We start from the raw sequence: 25,561 nt of genomic DNA, 5'->3' as shown, positions 1-25,561 counted from the left end.
TATAAAAATTCTTCTTTTTTTAATGTTTATCATTTCATTGAACAGTCAACTTAAGAAATTAGGACTGGTAAATTATCTTGCGTCGGTATAGTAGGAAAAAAATTCACTAGTGTCACTGTTTTCTGATAGATAACAGTAATTGCACTGTTTTCAATCAAAAATTCGAAATGCTTATACAAAGAAAAGTCTTCTGTCTGGCTCATGTAATGTCATGTAATTCCTACTACATAAATAAGGATGTTTAGGCTTATAATCTAATGATAATAACATTTTTATCTTCATGTTAACGTAATAACGTAATCCAAGTGAAAAAAATTTGAAAACTGAATTATTAAAAAGTTGAAAAACTTCAAAAATAATGTCTGTCAGTATTATTCTCTCTTTAATAAACATAAACAATTTTAGTGCAACGAAAAAAAAAGTTTATTACTTAAGTTTTTATAAAAATAAATCTGTAATAAAGAAGGAGCATTTTTTTATATAATCGAACAAAAGTATCATCTATATTAGATAAATTCAACAAAGAATGCATAAATGGAAAATATCCTGCATTATGAAGCATAGATAACATTGGTTTGGATACATTAAATTCAGTATTTATTATCGATGATATCGTATTTCAATGGTAAGATAACATAAGATATAACTCATATATACAATTTTCCATAAAAAAAAATATCATCCAAAAGGAAGGATGAACTCATTTACTACCAACATTAGTGGCCACAATTTATTTACTTAAAGCTGACTAGTGATTTATATTAAAATTTATTAATAAATTTATACTCATATTATATTTATATTTAAATCCAGGTAAATTGAGGTATTCATTACAAACACTGATTTATTTTTATAAAAACTTAAGTAATAAAACTTTTTTTTTTTCGTTGCACGAAAAATTGTTTATGTTTATTAAAGAAGAGAATAATACTGACAGACATTATTTTTGAAGTTTTTCAACTTTTTAATAATTCAGTTTTCAAATTTTTTTCACTTGGATTGCGTTATTACGTTAACATGAAGATAAAAATGTTATTATCATTAGATTATAAGCCTAAACATCCTTATTTATGTAGTAGGAATTACATGACATTACATGAGCCAGACAGAAGACTTTTCTTTGTATAAGCATTTCGAATTTTTGATTGAAAACAGTGCAATTACTGTTATCTATCAGAAAACGGTGACACTAGTGAATTTTTTTCCTACTATACCGACGCAAGATAATTTACCAGTCCTAATTTCTTAAGTTGACTGTTCAATGAAATGATAAACATTAAAAAAAGAAGAATTTTTATAATTTGATTGAATATTAAATGATTAAAAATAAAAAAAACCAATTTTAAAAGATTAAAAGAATAAGGCTTATTTTTAAAATGATCATTAGATAAAAAATCTGGGCATCATAGAATTTGATTGACAATCAGTAAGATTATACATTTAAAGATTTAAATTTAAAAGATTGTAAAAATGCCTTTGACTGACATCTTATTGGGGACGGATGTCACGCTCCCATCACAACGTAAAAGTTTCTGTGAATCCACCGAGCGATGGCGCTGCACCAGTTTATTTGAGCCATGACCCTTAATCTAAGAGAGAAAAGAGATAAGATTTGTGTTCTCCTTTGAGCCCGCATCACACGAGGCAAGATTACGCGCTGGAATCTTTGCTTGATTTAGTAGCTATAGCGCTTCAAATCAATCTATAGATTTGAAGCGTGTTATGACGCTAGATGTGATAGTTTTTTTCACGGTTGGCTTCACATGGTGCATGTTTTACAGCTGGATTTCAAAACTATCTGGTTTTGTTGCGTGCGCAGTGACAGCTCCATTTTCATAAAAAATGGCCAATAATATTATTACGAAAATTATTAATCGTAGACGAGCTGCAATTATTGCTTTTTCATTACTTTATGAACACTTAAAACACTTCACTTTCAAAAACACCGATTCAATACAATATAGTCCGACGTCTTATGCGCATGTCAACCATGTGATAAAACGCTTCTTTTTGATTAGTTCTTATTCGAAACAATTTTTTATTAACAAATTACGATGTTAATAAGAAAAAAAAATAAAAACTTATTTATGTATAATAATAATAATGAGCCAAAGGCTTTGAAAAAAATTAAAAAGAAAATTGAATAATTATAAATTGATTTGCCGCTCTTCAACGACAAGATGGCCGCTACAAGGTTATGAAAAGAAATCGTGAATTATTTATTTTCTATTTAATTTCAGCTCCTAAATGTTGTCTAGCGTACTTCTTACAACATTTCTGAGCAAAAAAAAAATTATTTCAGGTGATAAAATTGAATAAATACGAAGAAATTAGAAACCTACGATTTGGGATGATTATTATTCGAAATTAGTTCAAATAAGTCTGACTGATAGCAGCACCATGATCACAGTTGACCCCAGCCATCCATATTTTTTTTCCTTTCTTTCGTTTAAGTAACTCTATATATTAATACATCAATTTATTTATTTTATTAAATTATTCCTCCAATTAATTACGAAAAAAAACTTGTTTTTCTAAGAAGAAGCTGAGGGTGAGGAACGAGTTACTATACTCTACTAGTTACTATACTATACTATACTATACTATACTCATATATCTAATACTCCTACTATATTGCTAGTTCCCGTAAGTGAGCGCGTGGCCTATGAAGTGAGACAGAAAATGAATATGTCTGTCTCTTTCTTTTCATTTGAACTGTTGTGCGCAAGCGTCACTACCGTAGAGGGAGAATTGGCAATTGGAGAAGGGCAAGCCACCTCCCTTTCACAACTTAAAATTAAGTTATAGTAAATACGTTTCTGTATGCTTCGTAGCTCAGCGGTAAAGCTCCCGACTCCGGCAGTGAGTCTCGGGTATTCAAATCTCTTCATTCTTTTCTTTTCTCTATTATTATTATTATTATTATTATTATTATTAGTAGAATAACTTCAATTAATAATTGTTTAAACATGTATAATAATTAAATCATTTATATATAATAATTTAATATCTAATTTCAAAGGTATTTCTATATATTATTTCTTTGTAAATAAATTTATAATAAATAAAATAATCTAAAGTTGTAAGAACAAATTCATTTTTATATTTTATAAATAGTATACAAGCTATTGGATTTTAAATATCTTTATTTAATAATTTTAAAGTTTACTGTATAAAAAATGTAGCATTCATGAGCTTTGAAATTAATTTTAAACAATTTACAAATAGAAATGTTTTTTTTCTTTGTTAATGAAAAAAGATTTTATTTTATTTTTTTTAAATGAAGTTTGCATATTCTACTTCTTATAAGCAGCTTCATTCAAATGAACAACATATTTGAAACAGGCATTTCAGAAAAAAATAATATTTAACAATAAATAATTTATTATTTACACATACCAGTATAACAAATTATACATTATTAAACTTATTGGTGTTTAAATAATACGAGTTTTGTATATTTTTGTCTTATAAAATGATCCTTCTCGGACATTTTTTTGGCTTCATAATGTAACCGAGTATTTAAATATAATTCAATAACGTATTTGCGAAGTTGCGATCGATGATTATCCAAAATATCTTGTGATAAAATGTGTTCATTCATGATTTTATTGTCAAATTGCATCCCTATGTTGTTAAATATTTTATTTATTAAAAATTGTTTAATTGAAGGTTTACTTATTTCCGATTGATATTTTCTGATAATCTGTTCGCAAACTTTGCAAATAGCCATTACATTCTTTGATGGTGTTATATATGGTCCGCGATTTTTTATTTGCGATAATAAAGGCATTGTGCCTTTAGTAGCGTCGCCTTTTAATTGTATAATACAAACTTGACATTTTACATGGAGTCAATTAAAATATATAAAAAATTGGATGTAAAACAGACGCTACTTCATATGCAAAATGAATATCTCATATCTCATTTCTTGTACAAATTGGAATGCTATCTAATGCGCACGCTCCATTCACGATCATGCGCACAAGTCGCAGCGTATAATAAGTGAGACAAACGCATATATGTCTGCACCGCAATGTTTAAGTCTCTCTCCCTATACCGACTAGCAATATAGGAGTATTACATATATGACTATACTATACTATACTATACTCTTTTTTAGAAAATGTTGTCTTTAAAAGACAATAGGAATTGATTTTAAACTAGTATAAACAACCAATTATTGCATTTATGTAAAATTTTAATGAAAAAAAAAGAAAAAAAAATGGGTATGACAGGGATCGAACCCTAATCGGTAAAATAAAAGCCTGGTGTTCTAACCACAAAGCTAACCCGTATGGAAATAATTTCCTGAAAAAACTCTGAAGAGCTCTGAAAATTCTGGGAAAAACTCGGAAAAGTCTCTGAAAAATATCTTCCAGATTACTGGCTTGTTTTTTAGTTCTATTTGTTTTATACGACAATGCTTTTTGAGTGTCATGACCCTCTTAAAGTTGTTGCAATTGAGTACGAATGTTTAAGGTTAAAAAAAATGAAAGTTCTTTTCTCCTAATCACTTGATTACGATTACTACAGATTAGCGCAATATTTTTGTCTAAATTAGATTGTTCTCATAAGTGTAATTGACATGGAGAGCAGTACAAATGGTGTTTTATAATATCGTTTGGAAACGGAAAATACTTGAATACTAGATATTTTGTAGCTGGAACTACATTTTTGCTGAACAAAGCATTGATCATACTTAATATATCAATAATAAGCTTCTCCTCTTGAAGTTTGAGTACATTTGCACAATTTCTCACGAAGACAAAAAGCAGCTCTCTCCCCGGGTGAAAATAAAAAACTGAAAACAGAAATCCGAGTAATTTTTATATATTAATATACAGTCGGAAACTTAACTTAAAAAAAACTGAGGTAGTGAACAGAAGTCGAAAAATTGTAAACGAAAAAAAAACTGAAAACCATCTGAAAATATCCAGTTGTGACAGGTTTTTTAATAAATTTACCCGACGCGCTTATCACCAGTGATTCTAAATACTTAAGATTACCTGCAATAATTCAATTATATGGATATTTATTAATATGAAACATCATTAAACATTGAAATAACCAACAGAAAGTAAGCCAGTGGTCGCGTCCCCAGCGTAAGGATTAGGGCTTTCAGTTTATGGTCAAGAAAGTACCCACCGACGTCATTGGAAAAACCCAAGAACATTTCCCAATTCAGGGAAAATGCAACTCTACATTACGAAATGACGACTGTTAATTAAAAACGTAATTTCATTAGTAAATTTCATTTTAAATAAAATCATTTATTCTTCAAGCTTAGCAAATTTGAGGTTCAAAGTACATTAAATTTACCGTGAGAATTTGTTTAAAGAACTCTCTTGTTTACATTGATTATAAACAATATTAAAGTCTCTTATAAAGTATATTATTGTATCAAATGTGCATATTAATATTCAAATAACATTTGCATTCAATACATACCTTTTTTTTATCATGCCACGATTTAAGAATTCACAAAATTTGACAGATTACTCAAGAACATGACAATGGCAATTAAAAAAGCAATTTGCCAATATCAATGCCAGGTATGTATGATGTTTTTTAAAATACGTTAAAGGTAAACGTATTCTTTATAAATATAGAAGACTTATAACTGGATTTACAATGTCATATTTTTAGACGTCATCAAATAGAAGGTCCATCAAATGATAGCTCCGCAAGGTTTGAAATCAACTTCATTACAGGTATTTTGTCATTTTAAGGTCTCTCTTTTCATGTAATTGTCTAGCTTCTATTTACCTCATATCTTACGTATTAACGAATGAAAATTCTTCTTTATTACTTATATCTAAAAATTTATTTTGATCGACATTCAATCAACAGCTTAAACTTGTTCTTATATTTGTAATTTCCTTCATAATATGTTTCAATTGCTAGTTAATCTGTATTTTTTTTTATTAACTCTGTTAATAGATAATTTAGCTCAACTTTCATTTTCTATAATAATATTTATAAATGTAAAAGTGTCCGTTGTAGAATCACTAAATTATTCGCTAATATATTTTTAATAGAACCAGTGCAAGAAGTTAGAAGAGAAGACGTGATTGATGAAGTTATGTTAGATGTTGAGGAACCAAGAAATACAATCCAATATAAAAATGAAGAAATGGAAGAAACAGTGAACGAACCAGAAAGCTTAATTCTATAGGAAGCTGAAGGAAGTGCAGAATTAGTTGATGAACCAGCAACAGAAGTTGATCCACTGATAGATATCATTGGACATCGACGAGAAGAAACTGAAGACGAAGAAGAAGAAGAGAGTGAAGAAGACATTGAAGATGATAATGTATTTGTTGATAGACAAAATGGAGGATGGGAAAATGATGGGGATGAGCCTCTTTATGATGGAGCTACCATATCTGTAGCAGAAACAATAATTGCAATTTTAACTTTTGTCTTGAAATTTAATTTAACTGGTACGTGTTTGAGTGCTTTGCTAAAATTAATTGCATTGATTATACCTGCGACTCCCAGATTTAAAAAAACTATCTACAAATTCCACAAATTTTTCAATAACATGAAGTCTCCTCTCAAAAGACATTATTATTGTTCATCATGTTTTGTGCATGAAAACGAAAATGATAATGAATCATGTAGTTGTGAAACAGCGAGTCTATCTTATTTTCTGCAAATACCTATTGTCAACCAGTTGCAGAGTTTATTGTTAAGACCGAATTTTTTGGATGATTTAAATAAAAGTCCCACAATAGGAACTTCAACAGTAATATCAGATATTTATAATGGAGAAATGTATAAGAATTATACCGATGATAGTGGATTATTGGCACATAGAAAGCCTAACATTTCTTTTATGTTTTATACTAATGGTGCGCCTGCATTTAAATATTCAAAATGCAAAGTATGGCCTATATATCTAATAATTGACGAATTACCTTACAACAAAAAAATTTTAAAAGAAAATATCATAGTTGCTGGCATATGGTTTGACCCAGAAAATCCAAATCCCAATCTCTTCCTTCAGCCTCTACACACTGAAATAGTGCAATTACGACGCAAAGTATTTTTTCAAACCCCAGAAACCACTGTTCCAATAACAATTAAAGCATTACTCATTTGTGGCACATGTGATATTCCGGCAAAAGCTGACTTTCTCAATCATAGCCATCACAATGGTTTTTATGGGTGTACATTATGTTATTCATCTGACTATAACATATCTGGCACAAATTTCGGCAATACGCATGTTTATCCCTTTGATGGACCATTGAAATTACGCACTGTTGATGAACATCGTCAAGATGTTGAAGAGGCTTTTATTGAACAAGAAAGAATTTTTGGAGTGAAAGGACCATCATTACTATTCTCCATAATGCCAAATGCAATTAATGGAATGTTCATAGATACCATGCATTGCGTATTTAATGGTGTTGTTTCAAAGCTAGTTCATTTATGGTTTGACACTTCTCTACGTTATGAAAGATTTTCATTACATGCGAATAAAGCAATCGTAGATAATTACTACAAATCCAGCCAATATCGTCTGTATCAAGAATGCCCCGCTCAATATCGGATACTTTTAGTCACTGGAAAGCAAGTGAATGGAGAAATTTCTTTTTTTATTACTCGATTCCGATACTTCAGGATGTAATGAGTGCCAAGTACTTTGAACATTACCTACAATTAATCCAAGGAATTTATATGCTTAGCGCCAATAGTATTTCTCCAGAACAGTTATGTCAAGCTGAAAAATTGTTAATTTGCGTTGTGAGTAATTTTCAAGCTTTGTATGATGCCCGATTCATGTCTATAAATATTCACTTGTTGATGCACTTAGCTGAATCAGTCCGAAATACAAGTCCAACCTGGGTAACAACATGTTTCCCTTTTAAATATCTAAACGGTAAATTATTGAAGTACATACATGGTACTAATCATGTAGGTTTACAGATCGGCTCTAGTGTTGCTTACAGTATCATAATATCGAATGTGGTATCAACGTTAAATCACGATTTGGAAATAAAAAAATTCTGCTCAGACCTTTTGATAACCGGAAAACGTTTAAAAAAAACACAACAAATTTGTGAAAGAACGTACACTATTGGTAAAACGAAAACTTATAATAATGTTCCAGGATTAAAGCTATCTACTTTTCGTGGAATTAAAAAAAATGGGAATATTATATACAATATTAACTCTAATAGATCGCGACTCTGTGCATCTTATGGAGTCGTATATAGAGAAAATAATACTTCTGAAATGAAAATTGGTTTCATTGAATCATTTCTTAAGCTGTGCTACTGTAATGACCAATGTCAATCAGCATGTCCCCAAGCAGTGTATATTGCTATTGGTATAAATGGTTCAACAAGTCATTCATTTAGCACGTCTTTAAATATGATACTTGATAATGACGTTAACGATACAAACTACCAGCGCATTCCACTTTCATATATTCACAGGTTTAGAGGAAATACTACTAGGAATGTAATATTGATTAGTAGTATAGAATCAATTTGTTTCACCTTGAAAATAAATGGAAAAATTTATATTGGTGAACTAATTAATAACGTTGATTTTAAAGGTGCTGATTAGTTTGAGTTACAATAGCTTAGAGCAATTTTTATCATTTTAGGTTAAAAAAATTAGATTTAGAGTAATGTAATGATATGGGCGCCATGTCCAGCTCACTGTCTGCTAATTTATGTAATAATGTTCAATTTAACGTATTATAATAATGTTATTCAAATGTATTTTCAATAGTAACTGGATTTTGTGAATGTATCTTCTACTTAAAAATTGATTTTTTAATAAAAATAATAATAATTGTTGAGTACTTGATTGAATAGATTTAGCCGTGCAAAAAATTTTCATGCATGATTAATTAACGATATATGTTTTATATAAGACGCAGATGTGGTATATATCTAAAAATGTTATCGTGGGACGTGAACTTCAGAGTCCAATATTTAGAAAAATTTTCAAGTCCAACATTCAAGAAATTTATTAGGTCCGATATTTACAAATTTTTATAAGTCTCATAGTGGAAAAAATTCAACTAAAAAATTCTTCCGTCTTGTTTCAGTTTCAATTCCGTTTGAACTTTCTCACTAGCATATCTCTTCAGTACATTGTCAGGTAATTTTCAGTGGCTAATATTGGTTTCGTCTTGTTTCCGTTCGAAATTCGTCTAAAGTCCTGTTTTCAGTCTTATTTCAGTTTTTTTTCCGTCCTTTATTTTCACTCGGGTCTTGTTGATGTGCTTCCTGTCAGTAAATTCAACAATTAGTTTGTATTATCTGTTATATTGTAAACAGACGATATCGATTATATGATATTCTTAATTCGTCGAAACCCATCGATAATTCATCAAGAGAAAATCCTCGAATGTCTTCATCCTAAATAAATAATAATTGTTACAAAATTATTTCGAATGATTAATAATCCGAATTTGCAAATTATTATTTATCATATACATTAATTTAATTTATGTCTTATATAGTTTCAAACAGATGACTGTAATTTATGTGTTAGAGTTAATTTATTGACTCAATTGAATGATAATTACAACAAGGGATAGAAGTTTACAAGCAATTGAGTCATATTATGACTATTGAATTAAGTACACATATCTTGAGAATATCCGACCTCCAATCAGCATTAAATAAAAGACGGGTTTTTGAGATCTTACTGACTTACTAATATAGGGATGACTAGGATTTTCTTGTAATAAAACAACACAAGTCATGCTAGCAATCTCCTTCCACCTCCTCTCTAATCTTTCTAAAAGTTAACGTAAATCTTAATTTGCTTGGGTCTTTTTGACAGAAAAAAAAAATCAAATCCACATTCCTTGGATTTATACAGTAGTGATGCTGATTGGAACAAGGTATTAGCAAATGTTCATACATTATCGTAAAGATTATTATAGGTAATTCATCGTTCGTTATAAGTGTAATTGAAGTTTTTCATTGTATCTGTAGCCAACTACATCAAAAGGATTATCCAGTGCATATTTATCGAAAAAAATAATAAAATGTCCTTCAACTGATAGTGACTCAAGTGATTCATCTAAAAAGAATTATGAAGAACTGTTAGAAAGACACAAAAGATTAAGAAGAAAATAAAGCAACTACAACGAGATATTTTTGCCACATCGTAAAAAAAAATTAATTCAGAATATGGGTATAAAATTAAAAGGGAAGCACTTTAATCGGCTTGGGACAAACCAGATGCAAGTAAAGTGGTTATAACGTTAACGTATGCGATATTCGGTTATAAACTCTTATCTGAGAGCTGAGTAAATGGTCAAAAAAGACCTGCTCTCAATAAAGATGGAGTGATGGTTCTAAAAAGGCTATTTCGAAAATGGCTACATGCTAAAAAACTTCCTGATCGAGTAATTGATCGTGAACTTCGAAGAGTCAATGAATATCTTGGCAGTGCAATAACAGAAGCCATGAGGCACCTGAAGAGTGAAAGGTATAAACAAATGTAAGGTTTATCGTCGTCTTTACGCGGGAGCTTTACAACTCTTTTCTATTTTTTTGGTCTCTTTACGCAAGAGCACTGAATTATGATAAACAAAGGTACGTAATTTCATGTAGTTACCTTTCATCTGTATTCTTTGAAAATGAGTGACTGAAAGTAAAAGTTTCATTATAACAGTAAACAGTATCCAACAATAAACAACTCGTTTTTCGTTTTGAACAGATTTGATTAAAAATATTGTTGAGAAAAGCTCAACTTGTGAATTAACCTAACCGTTTAAGGATAGGGATGATTGTCCCGGAACAGAGCAAACGGAAGTCAGGTTTTATAAAAAATAAAGTATCTTTATTTTCAGCACTAACAGGTACACTAAATACATTGACAAACTTTTTGTTATTAAATAGGGAGACTGAATGTCGCTCAAAATCACTGAATGTCTATTTTAATTACTGAATCTGAATTGAATGTCCAAAAAATACTCAACTTGGTGTGTTCGGTATTATTGACCTCCCACACGAGCTCAGCACGCTTCTCAAGTTGAGCAAGAATGTGATTGTGCACGTGGCGTTAGCCTATCAATGCAATGCAAAATGAATATAATGAAATGTCTTGAATTTACAATGAAATGTCTTGAAATATTACTTGATTCTAGTTTTAGAATGAAGCCTGAATGTTCCTGATGATTTACAATAGCACTAGTACTGATGATTGACTCAAAACTTTCAGATTTGTTAAGAAAGAATATAAATGGCGTGTAGACGTGAACGAGAACAGTGAAAAAATGGCGACAGGAACTTCATTAGTCAAAAGGGACACTGAAAATTAGTCAAATGATTGACTAAATTAAGGCTGGGCTGAAGTCAGAAAGTTTCCCGGAGTTGACTTTACGCCCTCACGTTGTGCGGCGAAAAGCCGAAGCTCGATATCAATTGAAATTGAGTAGGTAACAGAGAAATCGTTCGAAAAATGATAATTTTCAGGGATGCACTACAAAAAGGGAGCCTTAGGGTACCAAGAAATTTACAAATTTCAGAATAATCTGTTCCGAGCAAGACAGAGCACAAAATATATCTATCTATCTCCGTCTTATTTTTCAGAGAAGACTGCGAGTTCGAACAGTTGACGAGCAAGCACATTCCCTACCCTCTGTTACTAAGCCTGAAGCTTACGATATCTAAACGTAAACAAAGCAAATGAAAATATGCTAGCTCTATAGTCAGAAGGTTCGCCAGTTATTTTACCGAACGATGTTCGATTCCAATTGCGGCAAAATTTTTTTTTATTTAAATTGCATGTAATTGCAATTTTATCATGCCAAAAATGAGTTTTAAATTTCAATTTTTATGTAAAATTTTTTTTTCAATTAATCAATGACAAATGAGAAAATATTTGAACAGGGCCATTAACCTTTTTTTGTACAAATACATTGATAATAGCCTTTTTTAACAACTTATTAATAATAAAAAATTGTTTAAACAATCCGCGGCGAGTTCCGATACTTCGCCGGCAAGCTCGACCCCCACTTTCTGTGCCCAAGCCTGTAGCTTATAATTTTCAAGCATCGTTTATATAATTGGAACTATAATAGCTCAGTGGTTAGAGCCCCGACCTTTTATTTTGCTGGGCAGGGTTCGATCCCAGTCATAGGCAATTTTTTTTTCTGTTTCTTGTTCAAGTGACTTTATATACTTATAAATCAATTCATATATTTTATTACATTATTCTTCCAATTAATTACGAAAAAAAACTTGTTTTTCTGAAAATAAGCTGAGGGTGAGGAACGAGTTACTATGAATTCTCTTCTTTAGAAAATGTTGTCTTTAAAAGACACTAGGAATTGATTTTGAACTTATACAAACAACCAATTATTGTATTTATATAAAATTTTAATGAAAAAAAAAATTGGCTATAACTGGGATCGAACCCTAATCGGTAAAATGAAAGCTTGGTGTTCTACCTACAGAGCTAACATATTATCTCTGACATCATGTTTATGTTTATAAATTGTATAATGCAGGCTTGAGTACGAAAGGTGGGGATAGAGCTTGCCGGCGAAGTGCCGGAAATCCCCGGGGATTGTTTCAACTACTTCTAAAAATTTCTAAATTGCTTAAAAAAAAGCTACGTTTATATAGCTATAGTAAAAAAAGTGTTTATAACCCTGTTCATGTTTTCCGACTCGGCGTCGATAAATTACATAAATAATTGAGAAAAAAAAATCAAATCGTTGGTAAGGATTCATTTTAGCATGTTAATATTATAATTACATGCAAATCTAACAAATGAAAAAGAAAAAAAAAACTTTACCATGACTGGAATCGAACCCTGCCCATCAAAATGAAAGACCGATGCGCTAACCACCGAGCTATTATGATTACAAAACATTTATATATGCTCAAAAATTATAAGCTGCAGGCTTGGGCATAGAGAGTGGGGGTAGAGCTTGTCAGCGAAATGCCGGAACTCGCCACGGATTGTTTAAACTACTTTTCAATGTTGATAATAATATGATTAACTTGTTAATAACATAACATTGTTAATACATGTAAAGATGTATAAGTTGTTAAACACAGGCTATTATCAATGTATTTATACAAAAAGAAAGTTTATGGCTCTGTTCAAATATTTTTCGACTTAGCGTCAATAAATTCAATGAATAAAGAGAAAAAAAAATCAAATTGTTATAAAAGATTAATTATAGCATGTCAATATTATAATTACAGCTAATCTAACGAATAAAGTAGAAAAAAAAAATTGGTTATGACTGGGATCGAACCCTGCCCGGCAAAATAGAACTCTGACGCCCTAACCACATGGCCAGCATAATCTCGATATTGAGTTAATGTATATTTGTTTTTATACTACATGCTTGGATACGCCGACTTGGAATTGAGCTTCCTTATTAACATTTATACCTAATAAAAATGATAATAATGGATGAATATATGTATTTGAAGTTATTTGCAGGTATTATATTAATTAATGTTAAATGAGTATCATCATTTTCATTTATTCTAACTGCAATAGTCATCAAAGTGTAGGGCATTGTAAAGTGATACACTATGTTTACATCACATACATATATAACCCGTACACACACATGCAGAATTTACTCGCCAAAATGCAGGGCACCATCAGTTCTGGATACGGATTGAGCATTTTTTCAATATGGATGACTGAGGTCATCTGCGAGCATAATGCTGTCACCTATCGGAATTTTTTCAAACTAATTTTCCGGAGAATCTCATCTGGAATACAATATTTCTAATTATTTCTAAATTATTCAATTTTATACTATGAATTGATTTTTTTGACATTCAGACAGGTGGCAAGGACTGACGCAAACACGAATTATGGGCGAAAAACGTATAAAAATAGAATAATTAGTGATTTTTCATCTGAATGATGTGGCCGCCATCTTGAAATTTAAGCGCGGCAAGTCAATTCATAATTTTTTTCATTATTCTTTCTAATTTTTTTAATAAAAATATTCACTATATACCAAAAATTGTTGTTTACGTCAGTCCGGCATCAATTCCTCTGTAATTTGGTACCTAATTTTATAGAAATAATGGTAAATTGGCGAAGAAATTAGAAATTTCCCGATCCCATGTATTTGGATAGGGGGAATCAGTCGCCTTTCTGACTTCAGCCCAGCCTTAAGAATTATTGATTACTTGGTCGATTGGTTATCGACCCAGTCCCAAGATGGCCGCCGAAGTTCCTGTCAGCTGGCAAATTCAAACTGAAAATGAATTAATTCTCAACAAATATTATATATGCAGTTACCTAAAACGTAATTTTATTTTTATTTTCTTTAAAATTAAAAGTACTATCAATTATTTTATTTACTTATTTGATGCATTATGTGGTGCAATAAAGCATTAAATTATAATGAAAAAAGAGATTATGATTTAATGTTATCTTGAATTACTGTACTTTAAGAATGGTGTTACTAAAGTAAAGTTGTCATTCAATATTTATGTATCTCATGTTTAAATATAAATATTTAAATTGCAATAAATATTACTTGTTTTATTTTGAACTCTTTTCATGTAAGTGTTCTTCATTCATAAATAGTTTTATTAAACATTATACTTTCTTACTTCTATATAAATAAAAAATTTAATTTCATCAACAATTTAGTACGTGTTCTATTTATTTTCTGACTCTGAAAAACTCTGTAAAACTCGGAAAAAGTATCTTCCAATATCCAGAAGATTTCAGACTACTCTCATGAGTTTTGCAGGGTTATTCAGTCTTCTTCAGAATTTTTCAAAGACTTCTCAGGAAACTCAAAGAGCTGTTCAGAGTTTTTACAGGAAATCATTTCTATACAGGAATAACTCTGAAAAAACTCGAAAAAAACATGTTCCAATATTATAAGCTTTGAGACTACTCTTCAGAGTTTTTTAGGGCTATTCAAAATTTGAACTTCTCAGTGGGAAGTTTAGTAATGGATCCGATTTTGCGAATCCCGAATTTTGACATATCTCCACGTTTTAAGGTCCCCAGAGTCGAATACGACCATTTTCCAGTGGACGTCTGTGTGTGTGTATGTACGTTCGGAATTATTTTTCGCCTCGATTATCTCGAGAACAAAAAATGATATCGACGTAAAACCAACTGCATTCGACGCAAAATTACGTAACTTAGAACTAAAAAAGTTTTCAGGAAAATCGGTCCAGCCATTTTCTTTGCAGAACCAAAAAACCGGCAAAAATGGAAAATGACCTGAATTTCTCAATTTATAAATTATACCATTTTTTAGACAAAATTTCGAGATCTTATGGAAAATATGAATATTAAATGTTTGAAATAATTGTATAGAGATATGATAGAGATATTTCATAAAAGAAAAAATTTTTAAAAAACAGAATCAGCAATGAAAAAACTTCAAACTTGTGATGGGATGGTAAAAATAGCACTGAAAACAATATAATAGTCAATAATGATTGTTAAGAACATGAAATTGTGAAAAAAAAATCAAATCGTTATAAAGAATTCATTTTGGCATGTTAATATTGTAATTACATGCAAATCTGACAAATCAAAGAGAAAAAAAAAACTTTACCATGACTTGAATCGAACCCTGTCCAGCAAAATAAAAGACCGATGTTCTAACCACCGAGCTATTATGGTTACAATCCGCTGAATTATGCTTGTAAATTTTAAGCTGCAGGCTTGGGAACAGAGAATGGGGGTAGAGCTTGCCGGCGAAGTGTCGGAACTCGCCACGGATTGTTTAAACTTTTTTTTATTGTTAATAAGTTGTTGAAAAAAAGCCTCTTATCGATGTATTTGTACAAAAAAAGGTTTATAGCCCGGTTCAAATTTTTCCATCAATTAATTAAAAAATGGTTTTACATGAAAATTAAAAGTGACATTTAAACTAATTTTGGCACAATAAAATTGTAATTACATGTAATTTAAATTAAAAAAAATTTTGCCGTAATTGAAATTGAACACCGTTCAGCAAAATAAAAGCCGACCGCTTTGTTTATAGAGCCAGCATATATATTTATTTATGTTGTTTATATTTATCTATTATAAGCTCCGGGCTTGGAAACAGAGGATGGGGGTTGAGCTTGCTCTCCAACTGCCCGAATTCGCTGTGTCCTCTCTGATAAATAAGATGGAGATCGATGATCCACTTTGTTCTCTGTCTTGCTCGGGACAGATGATTCAAAAATTTGTGAATTTTTTAGTGCCTTAAGGCTCCCCTTTTTCAATGCATCCCTGAAAATTATCAGTTTTTGAACGATTTTCCTGTTACCTACTCAATTTCAATTGAAATCGAGCTTCGGTCTTCTACCACACAACGCGAGGACGTAAAGTCAACTTTGGGAAATTTTCTGACTTTAGCACAGCTTTAAGGCTAGGCTGTAGACAGATTTTCCTCTTGAAAATTCCTAGAAAATTTCTTCTACAAATGACAGCGTTAAAAATAGATGAATTTTTTATATGTAGGACTCAATCGAAAGCCAATTTTATTCTTCACATCGGAAAACAACAATATTATTAAATTAATTACTTTATCATAACTAAAGATGAAGATAAAGATCTGCACTTATTTTTCACTAGATTCAAGAGGTGTCATGGCGAATACTGCTGTCATCAGCTGTCAACGAGAACATGATTTATTTCACAATAACCACTGTACCTTTACTGTAAATCGTTGTTTTTCGCTAATTTTGACATATCTCCACGTTTTAAGGTCCTCAGAGTTGAATACGATCGTTTTCCAGTGGACGTCTGTGTGTGTGTATGTACGTATGTGCGTATGTTCGTATGTTCGTACGTGCGTTCGGAATTATTTTTCACCTCGATTATCTCGAGAACAAAAAATGATATCGACGTAAAACCAACTGCATTCGACGCAAAATTACGTAACTTAGAACTAAAAAAGTTTTCAGGAAAATCGGTCCAGCCATTTTCTTTGCAGAACCAAAAAACCGGCAAAAATGGAAAATGACCTGAATTTCTCAATTTATAAATTATACCATTTTTTAGACAAAATTTCGAGATCTTATGGAAAATATGAATATTAAATGATTAGAAGACTTGTATGAAAATATGGTGACAATATTTCATCAAAAAAAAAAAATTTTGAAAAACAACATCAGCAATGAAAGAATTTTAAACTCGTGTCAGGATTAAGAAAACAGCATTAAAGACGCTATAATAGTCAATAATATGGAATTGTGTTCATAACAGTTGAACATTGTTACTAACAAGTGATTATTGATCATAGTAATATTTAAATAATAAGTTTTAAATTGTTATAAACAATAAAAATAGGGATCCATTCTATATATATAAGTACTTTTAACGCATAATTTTTTCATTTACTAAAAAAAAGTTACCAACCGTATGCCATAAATGAAAACATACTTTTTTCGTGTATGATAATGAAATTTGTTGTAAATAATGAATAAAAGGATCTATGAGGTATATTTGAATTCTTCTAACGCACAATTTTTTCTTTAACTGAAATAAAGTAACTAACCATATCAAATGAATAAAAACAGACTCGTTCCGTTTATAACAATTCCATTTGTTATAAAAAATGGAAACGGGTTCTATTCAAATTGTTTTCTTATTTTTTCCACTGGGAAGTTGGTCGTGTGGACCTTTCGGGTCGCACCCAGACCACTGCAGAGCACTGATATTTTAATTTAATAATTTAAATTAATAATTATTTTAAAAGCCAAAATTTAGGATAAAGGGTAGCGCATTTTCGTGAAGGGGGCGTTCGGACTAACAGTAATTTCCAGGGTATGAAAACTCGTTCCCTTTATTTATTTTTGATTTTACGATCCGTTGTGATCTTAACCGGAAGTGGTGGTTCTATGCAGTTTATCGTGCGAGGAATTGAATATGGAAGCAGAAAAAAAAGAAAGAGTTACGATCTGACTTCACTACAGAAAATGCATACTTACCATGAAAATAGAGCTTAGGAAAGAGACTATCATGCTCACTCTCCTTCTTTGATGGTTCTCAATAAGGGTTGAAAGGTTGAAAGGTTGAAAATATTGTAGACAAATACCAATAGACACTGATGGTTAAGTTTGAAGACACTTCTTTATTCTTGTGTAAGATATTCTTTTACTTAATTTATAAATTGTAATTTAAAACTAGATTTCGAGGTTTGATTATTATAAAATCATTACAATTATTAATTTATTGGTTCGCTAGAATCTTGATAAACAACTTACTTTACTTAGTTTAATTATATTAAGTTCCTCAGGTGACACTTTGCACTTGGACTCGATGGACTACTACTTATATTTAATTATTGGTACATAATTATTTTCCACGTTTCCGGCTCTTTGAGCTACGACGCTAGGTACGCTGGAGGTCAGACTTGCCTTCCAGAAAAACGTAGAGAATCAGAAGTATTTTCCATTAACACTCAGTACGCGGGCTGTCTTGACGAGTCTACGGTCATCGACGAAAAGCCCCGATAAGAGCTCATATTTGTTTAAATAAGGCCCGAGCGTGATTCACGTCGACGGGGTGTCCAAGAAACCCGGAACGATAGTGCATCGTTCGCACTTCGAGTTGCAAAAGTTAAGTTGTGAAATATTTGTTAATATTTTACGACTCGCGAATGGTATCTAGGTCTCGAAGAATCAAAACTGCAGCTTTTCAGCTGGGTCAATAAATTAGAGAGAGAGAGCCACAAAAATGAAGAGTGGAAAACTTCGATGTTGTGCAAGAGGATCAACATTTCGTCAAGAAGACTCGTTCAGATGAAATTTGATACTCCGTTTCGACATTTAGTTATCAAAACATTTATAAAAATTATTTTATTGGGTCATTATTTATTAAATTAAACTAAGCAATTAATTTATTAAAAGAAAAGAAAATTAAAGAGAATTATAATAATATAACAATAATGCTTTCTGAAAAGTATGAAATAGTTATTGGTTTTGATAACAGTGCGTATCAAAATTACTCAGGGCCCTAAGACAAGTGACAAAGAGCGTTATATCTTCTGTCGCAGTCTTACTCATTTCATCTTTCGGCGTATGTGTTGCTCATATAAAAATATGAGTAGCAGTTAGAGAGCCTAACGGTAGTAGCAAGAGAGAGACATACAAACAATCGGCAGCGAGTTCTGGCGCTTTGCCGGCCAGCTCTATCTCCACCCACCGTACCCGAGCGAAAAGCTTACAACTTATATATATTGAAAAAGTTAATGTATTAGCTCTGTAGTTAGAGCACATGATTCGCATTTTTCCGAGCAGGGTTTAATCCCAGTCACAGTCAATTTTTTTTTTTTTTTTCTAATTAAATGACATAAAAGCGTTATTTTAGCATGCCAAAATTAGCTGTAAATAATAATATTTTTTTATTAATGACCCTTCCAATTTATGGTGAAAGTGTAAGAAAATTATTTAAAAGTTTTAAAAAATTTGTTTTTTATCGCTACAAAAGAGGTAACAATTTTTTTAATCAATTATAAAACATGAGCACTTAGAACAATTTGTGACAAGTTGCGGCACATCACCGGATACCTACACTCCTTACCAAGCAAGTAGCTTAAAATAAATAAACAGGAATATTTGTATAAAGATGTGCTGGCTCTGTAATCAGAGCACTAGATTTTTAATTTGTGGAGCAGAGTTCAAACCCAGTTACGGCAAGATTTTTTTTTCTTCTTTTTTGTTAAAATTGCATATAATTGCAACTTTTAGATGCCTAAATAAATTGTAAAAATCAATTCTAATTTTTTTTACAATTGTTTTTTCAATCAATGACGAAAGTGTAATAAAAAATTTAAAAAGTGTAGAAAAACTTATCTTTATATAGCTACATTGGTAGCAATATTGGAGCAAATAATGAATATTGTCAACGAAATCTGCTCCCAAACAACAATGCAATGTTTATTGATCATGACTGCATCATATTAATGAATTTATTTTTGAGGTTCAAACGTAATGAATGAAGCAGTTGACAATCTCAAGCGAAAAGATAATAGTGAAGTAAATGTAAACAATACCTTTACATGTTTGTTATTCCCTCAAAATTATAAAATTGCATCGTTGGTCCTTTTTTTTTGTAAATAATTAACAAATATGATTTAGTAATTATAATTTTTCTGAAGTTTATAATAAAAATAAGGAATACTTTTTCTTTAAGCTGTTGTATTGAATTTTTTGTAAATCAACCATCAAAGATGAGTTAACTCAAATTTGACCTATTATTGAATTATTATTACATTATTAATACTCATAAAATTGTATAAATTAATTTTGAATAAATAATTATTCATATGATGGAAATGATTTTTAAAAAATTTACTATTCAAATTATCTACTGACGTAGCTTTCTTTTTTAGACATTGAAACGTAATATCGCGCTAGAGAAGCTGTTGTCACCTTAAACTAACGGATGTTGGCCAGTAGGCTCCCCTGAAATACTAAATATATATGTATATGTATACTAAATGGAATACTAATGATTTATTCTCATTAATATTCCATTTATTATTATTAATTTTTACTCATTCTAGAGTATTTTCAAGTTTTCCAAATATCTAACTCTACACGTTCCAACAGTCTTTACTCACGTGATCTCCTACACTAGAAGGTCGAGTCCCTTTACAGTGATACTTTAGAATAAGTAAAAATTGATGAAAAAACACCTAAAATATACTAAATCGCACGAGAAAAGTGCGTAGAATGCATTTTTTATAAAAAAAAAATATGAACTATTATCTGCAAATTTGAAAAAATGAAAGAAATGTAAAAAAATATTTTATAATTACTAATAAGTAATTATAAAAAATTTCTAAGAAACATAAATAAGTTACAGCTCGTTTAAAAAAAAAATTTTTTTTTTTAAATATTTATAATTTTAAGAAAAATCTGGAAAAATTCTCGAACGTTCAGAATCTTTTTTTGAACATTTTCCAATGAAAATTATAATAAAAAAAATTTTTTTCGACTTTTTAAATTATCTAAAGTGTCTTTTTTTTGTGAACTTTGCATCCTTATATCTTTTCATTTTAAGGGCACATGTTATAGCCAATTTAGGGGGGGATTTTTCCTGTTCTATAAAATAGCTCCCTCAGTTTTTGAAAAAAATTTTTCATATATATATATATATATATATTAAAAATAACCTTCATTAAAAATCCGAGGTTGAATTCGCTAATACCCATATTTTTATTTCAAAAACAATCCAAAACAATTACACCAGATTAGATATAGGGTGCAGAAATCAAAAATAAATACAGTTTTTCGAAATTAAAAAATCAAATTTTTTAAATTTCTCGGATTCTAATCTTCTTATCTTTTCGAAATTTATTATATGAAATACATCTGTACAATGGAAAAAGTATTATACAGATGAATAAAAAAAGGAGCAATGAAGAATGCGGAGGAGGGGGAGGCGTGTCTATAATTCGGAGTAATATAAACGAAAAAAAAAAACTGAATTCTTAAAAGAATTTCTGTTTTATTCTCGATGATTTTCTCACTTACGATCTAAATTATTCCCCCCCCCCTCACTTCCGCCCACTTCATTGCTCTTATTTTTATTCATCTGTATAATCCTTTTTTCCCTGTACAGGTGTATTCCGTATAATAGATTTGATCAATGACCATCGCAGCAAATCATGTTCCGATGAAATTCAAGTAGAAATAATATCGTGATTTTTCTCCTGAATGTTCAAACTTTTATTTTATAATTAATTATTTCGAAATCAGATTCATATTTAGGATAATTGATTGTCCATATACATTGCATCTAAGAAGACACAAAGGTTTTTAAAGATTGTATAAAAATTTTTAATGATAAAAATATTCATCATGAAGTGTTTGTTGAATTTTACATCAAAACTAATTGTTTTAAAAATTTATTAATGAACTAATTATTATAAAAATATAATTTTACATAATACACGATTTTCTTTTTTAAACCCAAGAGCATTTAATACGGAACGTAAGGAAAATTTACTAGAAAGCCCAGTAAAAATTCACTCGGTAACCTATGAAAATTTTTTTTGGTCTAAAAATTTTTACTGGGTTACCGAGTAAGTTTTCTTAGGTTTGCGTATATGGTCTTCCAGTAAAAATTACAGGGTTCCCTAGTAAAATTTCATAGATCTTTTTTTCCGTGTACATGAGCCGGTTCGGAGATTAGCGCGAACAGACAGACAGACATCAGAAATTTATACAGTTGTGTGTATAAATATACATATAGAAGATATGAAATTATTTTACTTTTTTTTTTTTTATTAAGCACTTCAAACCTTTTATCTAGAGAGATTTATTACAGCTGAAAAGTATTCATATAATCTTGGCTATACAGATAAATAAGTATTACAAGTTTAGTTACATCATTTACAATTACATATTTGCATGATATATGACAGTGACATAATATAATTTAAAAGACAAGAGGGGGGGGGGAAGAGAGAGAAGAAAAAAAGGAGGGTTTATATGTTTAGTTTACAGTTTTTGAAGAACAGTAATAAAAAGTGGCAAGCTTGAAGATTGGGTTTAGTGACTAGTGATTTTATGTTGAGGGTTAGCTTCAGTTCTAGTTTTAATAGCTCGGCTCCGTTGTTGGTCATAGAGGGGGCATTGCCGGGTGACGTGATTGATGTTTTCTTCTGCCAGGCTGCACTTGCAGAGGGGACTATCCATCATTTTAACTCTAGAGAGAGAAGCTGCGAGGTGATAGTGGTTGGATCTGATTCTATTGATGGTTGTTATTTGCTCTCTCTTTAATGTTGATCCTTTGAACCAGGTGTTTCTGTTATTATGTGAGTTCATAAGAGTCGATGTAGGGAATTGTACTGGAGTATGGTAGTTGGTCTTGGTTGACGTATGCAGCGATTGGAGGCTGAGTAGAGCACTGAGACAGTCAGAGAAGATGTTGATGTTGCGAGATTTGTTACTGAGGGCTATGTCTAGGGCTGTGTTTAGTGCTGTGCATTCGGCAGTGAAGATTGAAGCATCTCTATCGAGGCTTCTTGATATTTCAAGGTCGAGTTCGGGGCAATAGCAGGCGGCACCAACACATCTATTGTTTTTTATTTTACTTCCATCGGTGAAGATGGCCAAAGCGTATTGACAGAGTTGAAGTAGAGTAATCGTGTGAGTACAGAGGATAGGATTGTGATTTAGTGATTTTTTTCGCCCTTGACATTGATTGGGTGACACATATGCTAAGAGTTCGAATTTTTTTCTGTTTTTTTTTTTGCATATGTTGAAGCATCTGTGGACATTTTTGTTGGTTAAATTATTGGTGGTGGATGAAGTTTTCATCAAGAAACAGTTGCCTAGGTATTTTGCGCGTTCTTCAATTAGCAGTAGTTTGGATTCAGCAATCAATATGTTTGTTGGAGTGCTTCTTCTATATCCTAGTGCTGTCCTTATGGCAAAATTTTGTATTCTCTCAAGCAGCTGACCTAAGGTCTTTGCCTTTGGGTAGTAGATAAATAGTCCATAGTCGATAATAGAGCGAGTAAAGCTCTTATATAGCGTGATTAGTGTCTGAGGATTAGCTCCCCACGAAGTTCCACATAGGAATTTAGTTATGTTTAGAGATCTTGAGCTTTTGTTTCTTACAGAGTTGATGTGAGGTTGGAACGTCATTTTATAATCAAAAAATATCAGGGCTCTGCAGTGGTCTGGGTGCGACTCGAAAGGTCCACACAGCCAATTTCCCAGTGGAAAAAACGAAAAAACACCTCGAATAAAACCCGTTTCCATTTTTTATAACAAATGGAATTGTTATAAACGAAATGAGTGTGTTTTTATTCATTTGATATGGTTAGTTACTTTATTTCAGTTAAAGAAAAAATTGTGCGTTAGAAGAATTCAAATATACCTCATAGATCCTTTTTTTCATTATTTACAACAAATTTCATTATCATACACGAAAAAAGTATGTTTTCATTTATGGCATACGGTTGGTAACTTTTTTTTAGTAAATGAAAAAATTATGCGTTAAAAGTACTTATATATATAGAATGGATCCCTATTTTTATTGTTTATAACAATTTAAAACTTATTATTTAAATATTACTATGATCAATAATCACTTGTTAGTAACAATGTTCAATTGTTATGAACACAATTCCATATTATTGACTATTATAGCGTCTTTAATGCTGTTTTCTCAATCCTGACACGAGTTTAAAATTCTTTCATTGCTGATGTTGTTTTTCAAAATTTTTTTTTTTCAATGAAATATTGTCACCATATTTTCATACAAGTATTCTAATCATTTAATATTCATATTTTCCATAAGATCTCGAAATTTTGTCTAAAAAATGGTATAATTTATAAATTGAGAAATTCAGGTCATTTTCCATTTTTGCCGGTTTTTTGGTTCTGCAAAGAAACTACTGGACCGATTTTGTTGAAAACCTAATCAGTTCTAAGTTGCGCAATTAGAGCTCTTATGACAATCAATAAAAAGAACAAGAATCGTTATCAGCTACCTCTGCGATATATGTGAGAAAAGGAGAGCGCTAAGTACTCCTCCCTGGGGGACACCTTTATAAGCTATTCTCTATTTATTTTTTAGCGAGTTGGAACTCTATCTAAGAGCCGCCGACCAAAGCAGATAAAACTGGTACTACGGGAGACTGATATCCGTTACTAGAAGTAGAGTCGTCTCCAGAGTTATGCCCTATAAGGCGAGGTACTCAAATAAAATGTCCTTCTCACGACAGGGAAACAAGGATTTAGCGCGTTGGAGAACACCATTCACTCATAGGTCAGAAACTTGATGAATAAAAGAAAGTTGGTTGAGCAGCCAATAGAAGCTAGTCTCTTAAGTAGAATTCCAGGATTGACATTGTCGAACGCGCTCTGTACATCTCGAAAAGCAGCTAGGACTTCCTTTTTATCAAAGAAGGCTTAATCAACAGTAATGGTAAGGTTGGTGAGGTTGTCATAGCAGGATTTGCCTCTGCGAAATTTACTTTGGTTGTCCGGGAGAATGTTATGATGCTCGGTCCATCACTGTAGCCTGTTTTTATCAGAGTTTCGAATAACTTAGCTAAGCATGATGTAAGAGAAATCGGACGGTAGTTGATGTCGTCAGCTTTTTTGATGAAGTGCACGAAGGAACTGCGCCAGTTATCTGGGTTATTAGATTAGAGTTTTCAATGAAGTTATGCATTCTTTCCCCATTTTTGTCTGTGAATTGACAGTTCCAGCTTGTATTATGAGCGTTGAAATCGCCCATTAAGAGACATTGGTTGCTAGCTGAGGTGTTGTTAATTATCATATCCCAATCATCTTGAGTAAGCGTAGAACCAGGTGGTCGATAACAAGTAAATAGGTCAAGGGGGGAGTTAAGATTGCCGAGACCGATTCCACAGAGTTCAACAGTTTGATCTGGATAGGATAAATTATCCACTTCGTCAAAAACGAGGTTTTTTCGTATGATGATTAAAATGCCCCCATCTCGGGCCCTTATTCTGTCTTTTCTGAAAGTATTGTATCCGGGAAAATTGACGCGATCATTGTTTGTAAGCCAGGATTCGACAGGGATGATAATGTCAAACTTTATATACAACCTTGAGAGTTCAGTTAAGCGTTGGTTAAAG

The 25,561-nt window shown here is 31.2% G+C and overlaps 2 protein-coding genes across 9 annotated transcripts in view; both read left to right on the top strand.

Annotated features, from left to right (window-relative positions):
* The window catches only part of Pex1 (peroxin 1), a 103,326-nt gene that overhangs the window by 3,132 nt on the left and 74,633 nt on the right, over positions 1–25,561 (top strand). The gene's annotated exons all lie outside the window — the stretch shown is intronic.
* On the top strand, positions 5,504–10,791 carry LOC118065679 (uncharacterized). 2 transcript variants are annotated; one of them, XM_035081113.1, is made up of 3 exons: positions 5,525–5,555; positions 5,650–5,714; positions 6,042–10,791. In XM_035081113.1, the coding sequence occupies exon 3, from the start codon at positions 6,548–6,550 to the stop codon at positions 7,637–7,639; it is 1,092 nt and encodes a 363-aa protein (XP_034937004.1). In that variant the 5' UTR covers positions 5,525–5,555; positions 5,650–5,714; positions 6,042–6,547; the 3' UTR covers positions 7,640–10,791. The 2 variants fall into 2 exon arrangements, with proteins under 2 accessions (XP_034937005.1, XP_034937004.1); XM_035081114.1 differs by having other exon boundaries at positions 5,504–5,714.

This window comes from Chelonus insularis, unplaced genomic scaffold (genome assembly GCF_013357705.1).
Source record: "Chelonus insularis isolate UGA/USDA-ARS -01 unplaced genomic scaffold, ASM1335770v1 contig_31_pilon, whole genome shotgun sequence".
Lineage (NCBI taxonomy): Eukaryota > Metazoa > Arthropoda > Insecta > Hymenoptera > Braconidae > Chelonus > Chelonus insularis.
This window is presented reverse-complemented; position numbering and strand designations above follow the sequence as displayed.

Excerpts from the sequence above, each read along its gene's own strand:
- LOC118065679 (XM_035081114.1), top strand. The coding sequence starts at position 6,548 with ATGAAGTCTCCTCTCAAAAGACATTATTATTGTTCATCATGTTTTGTG.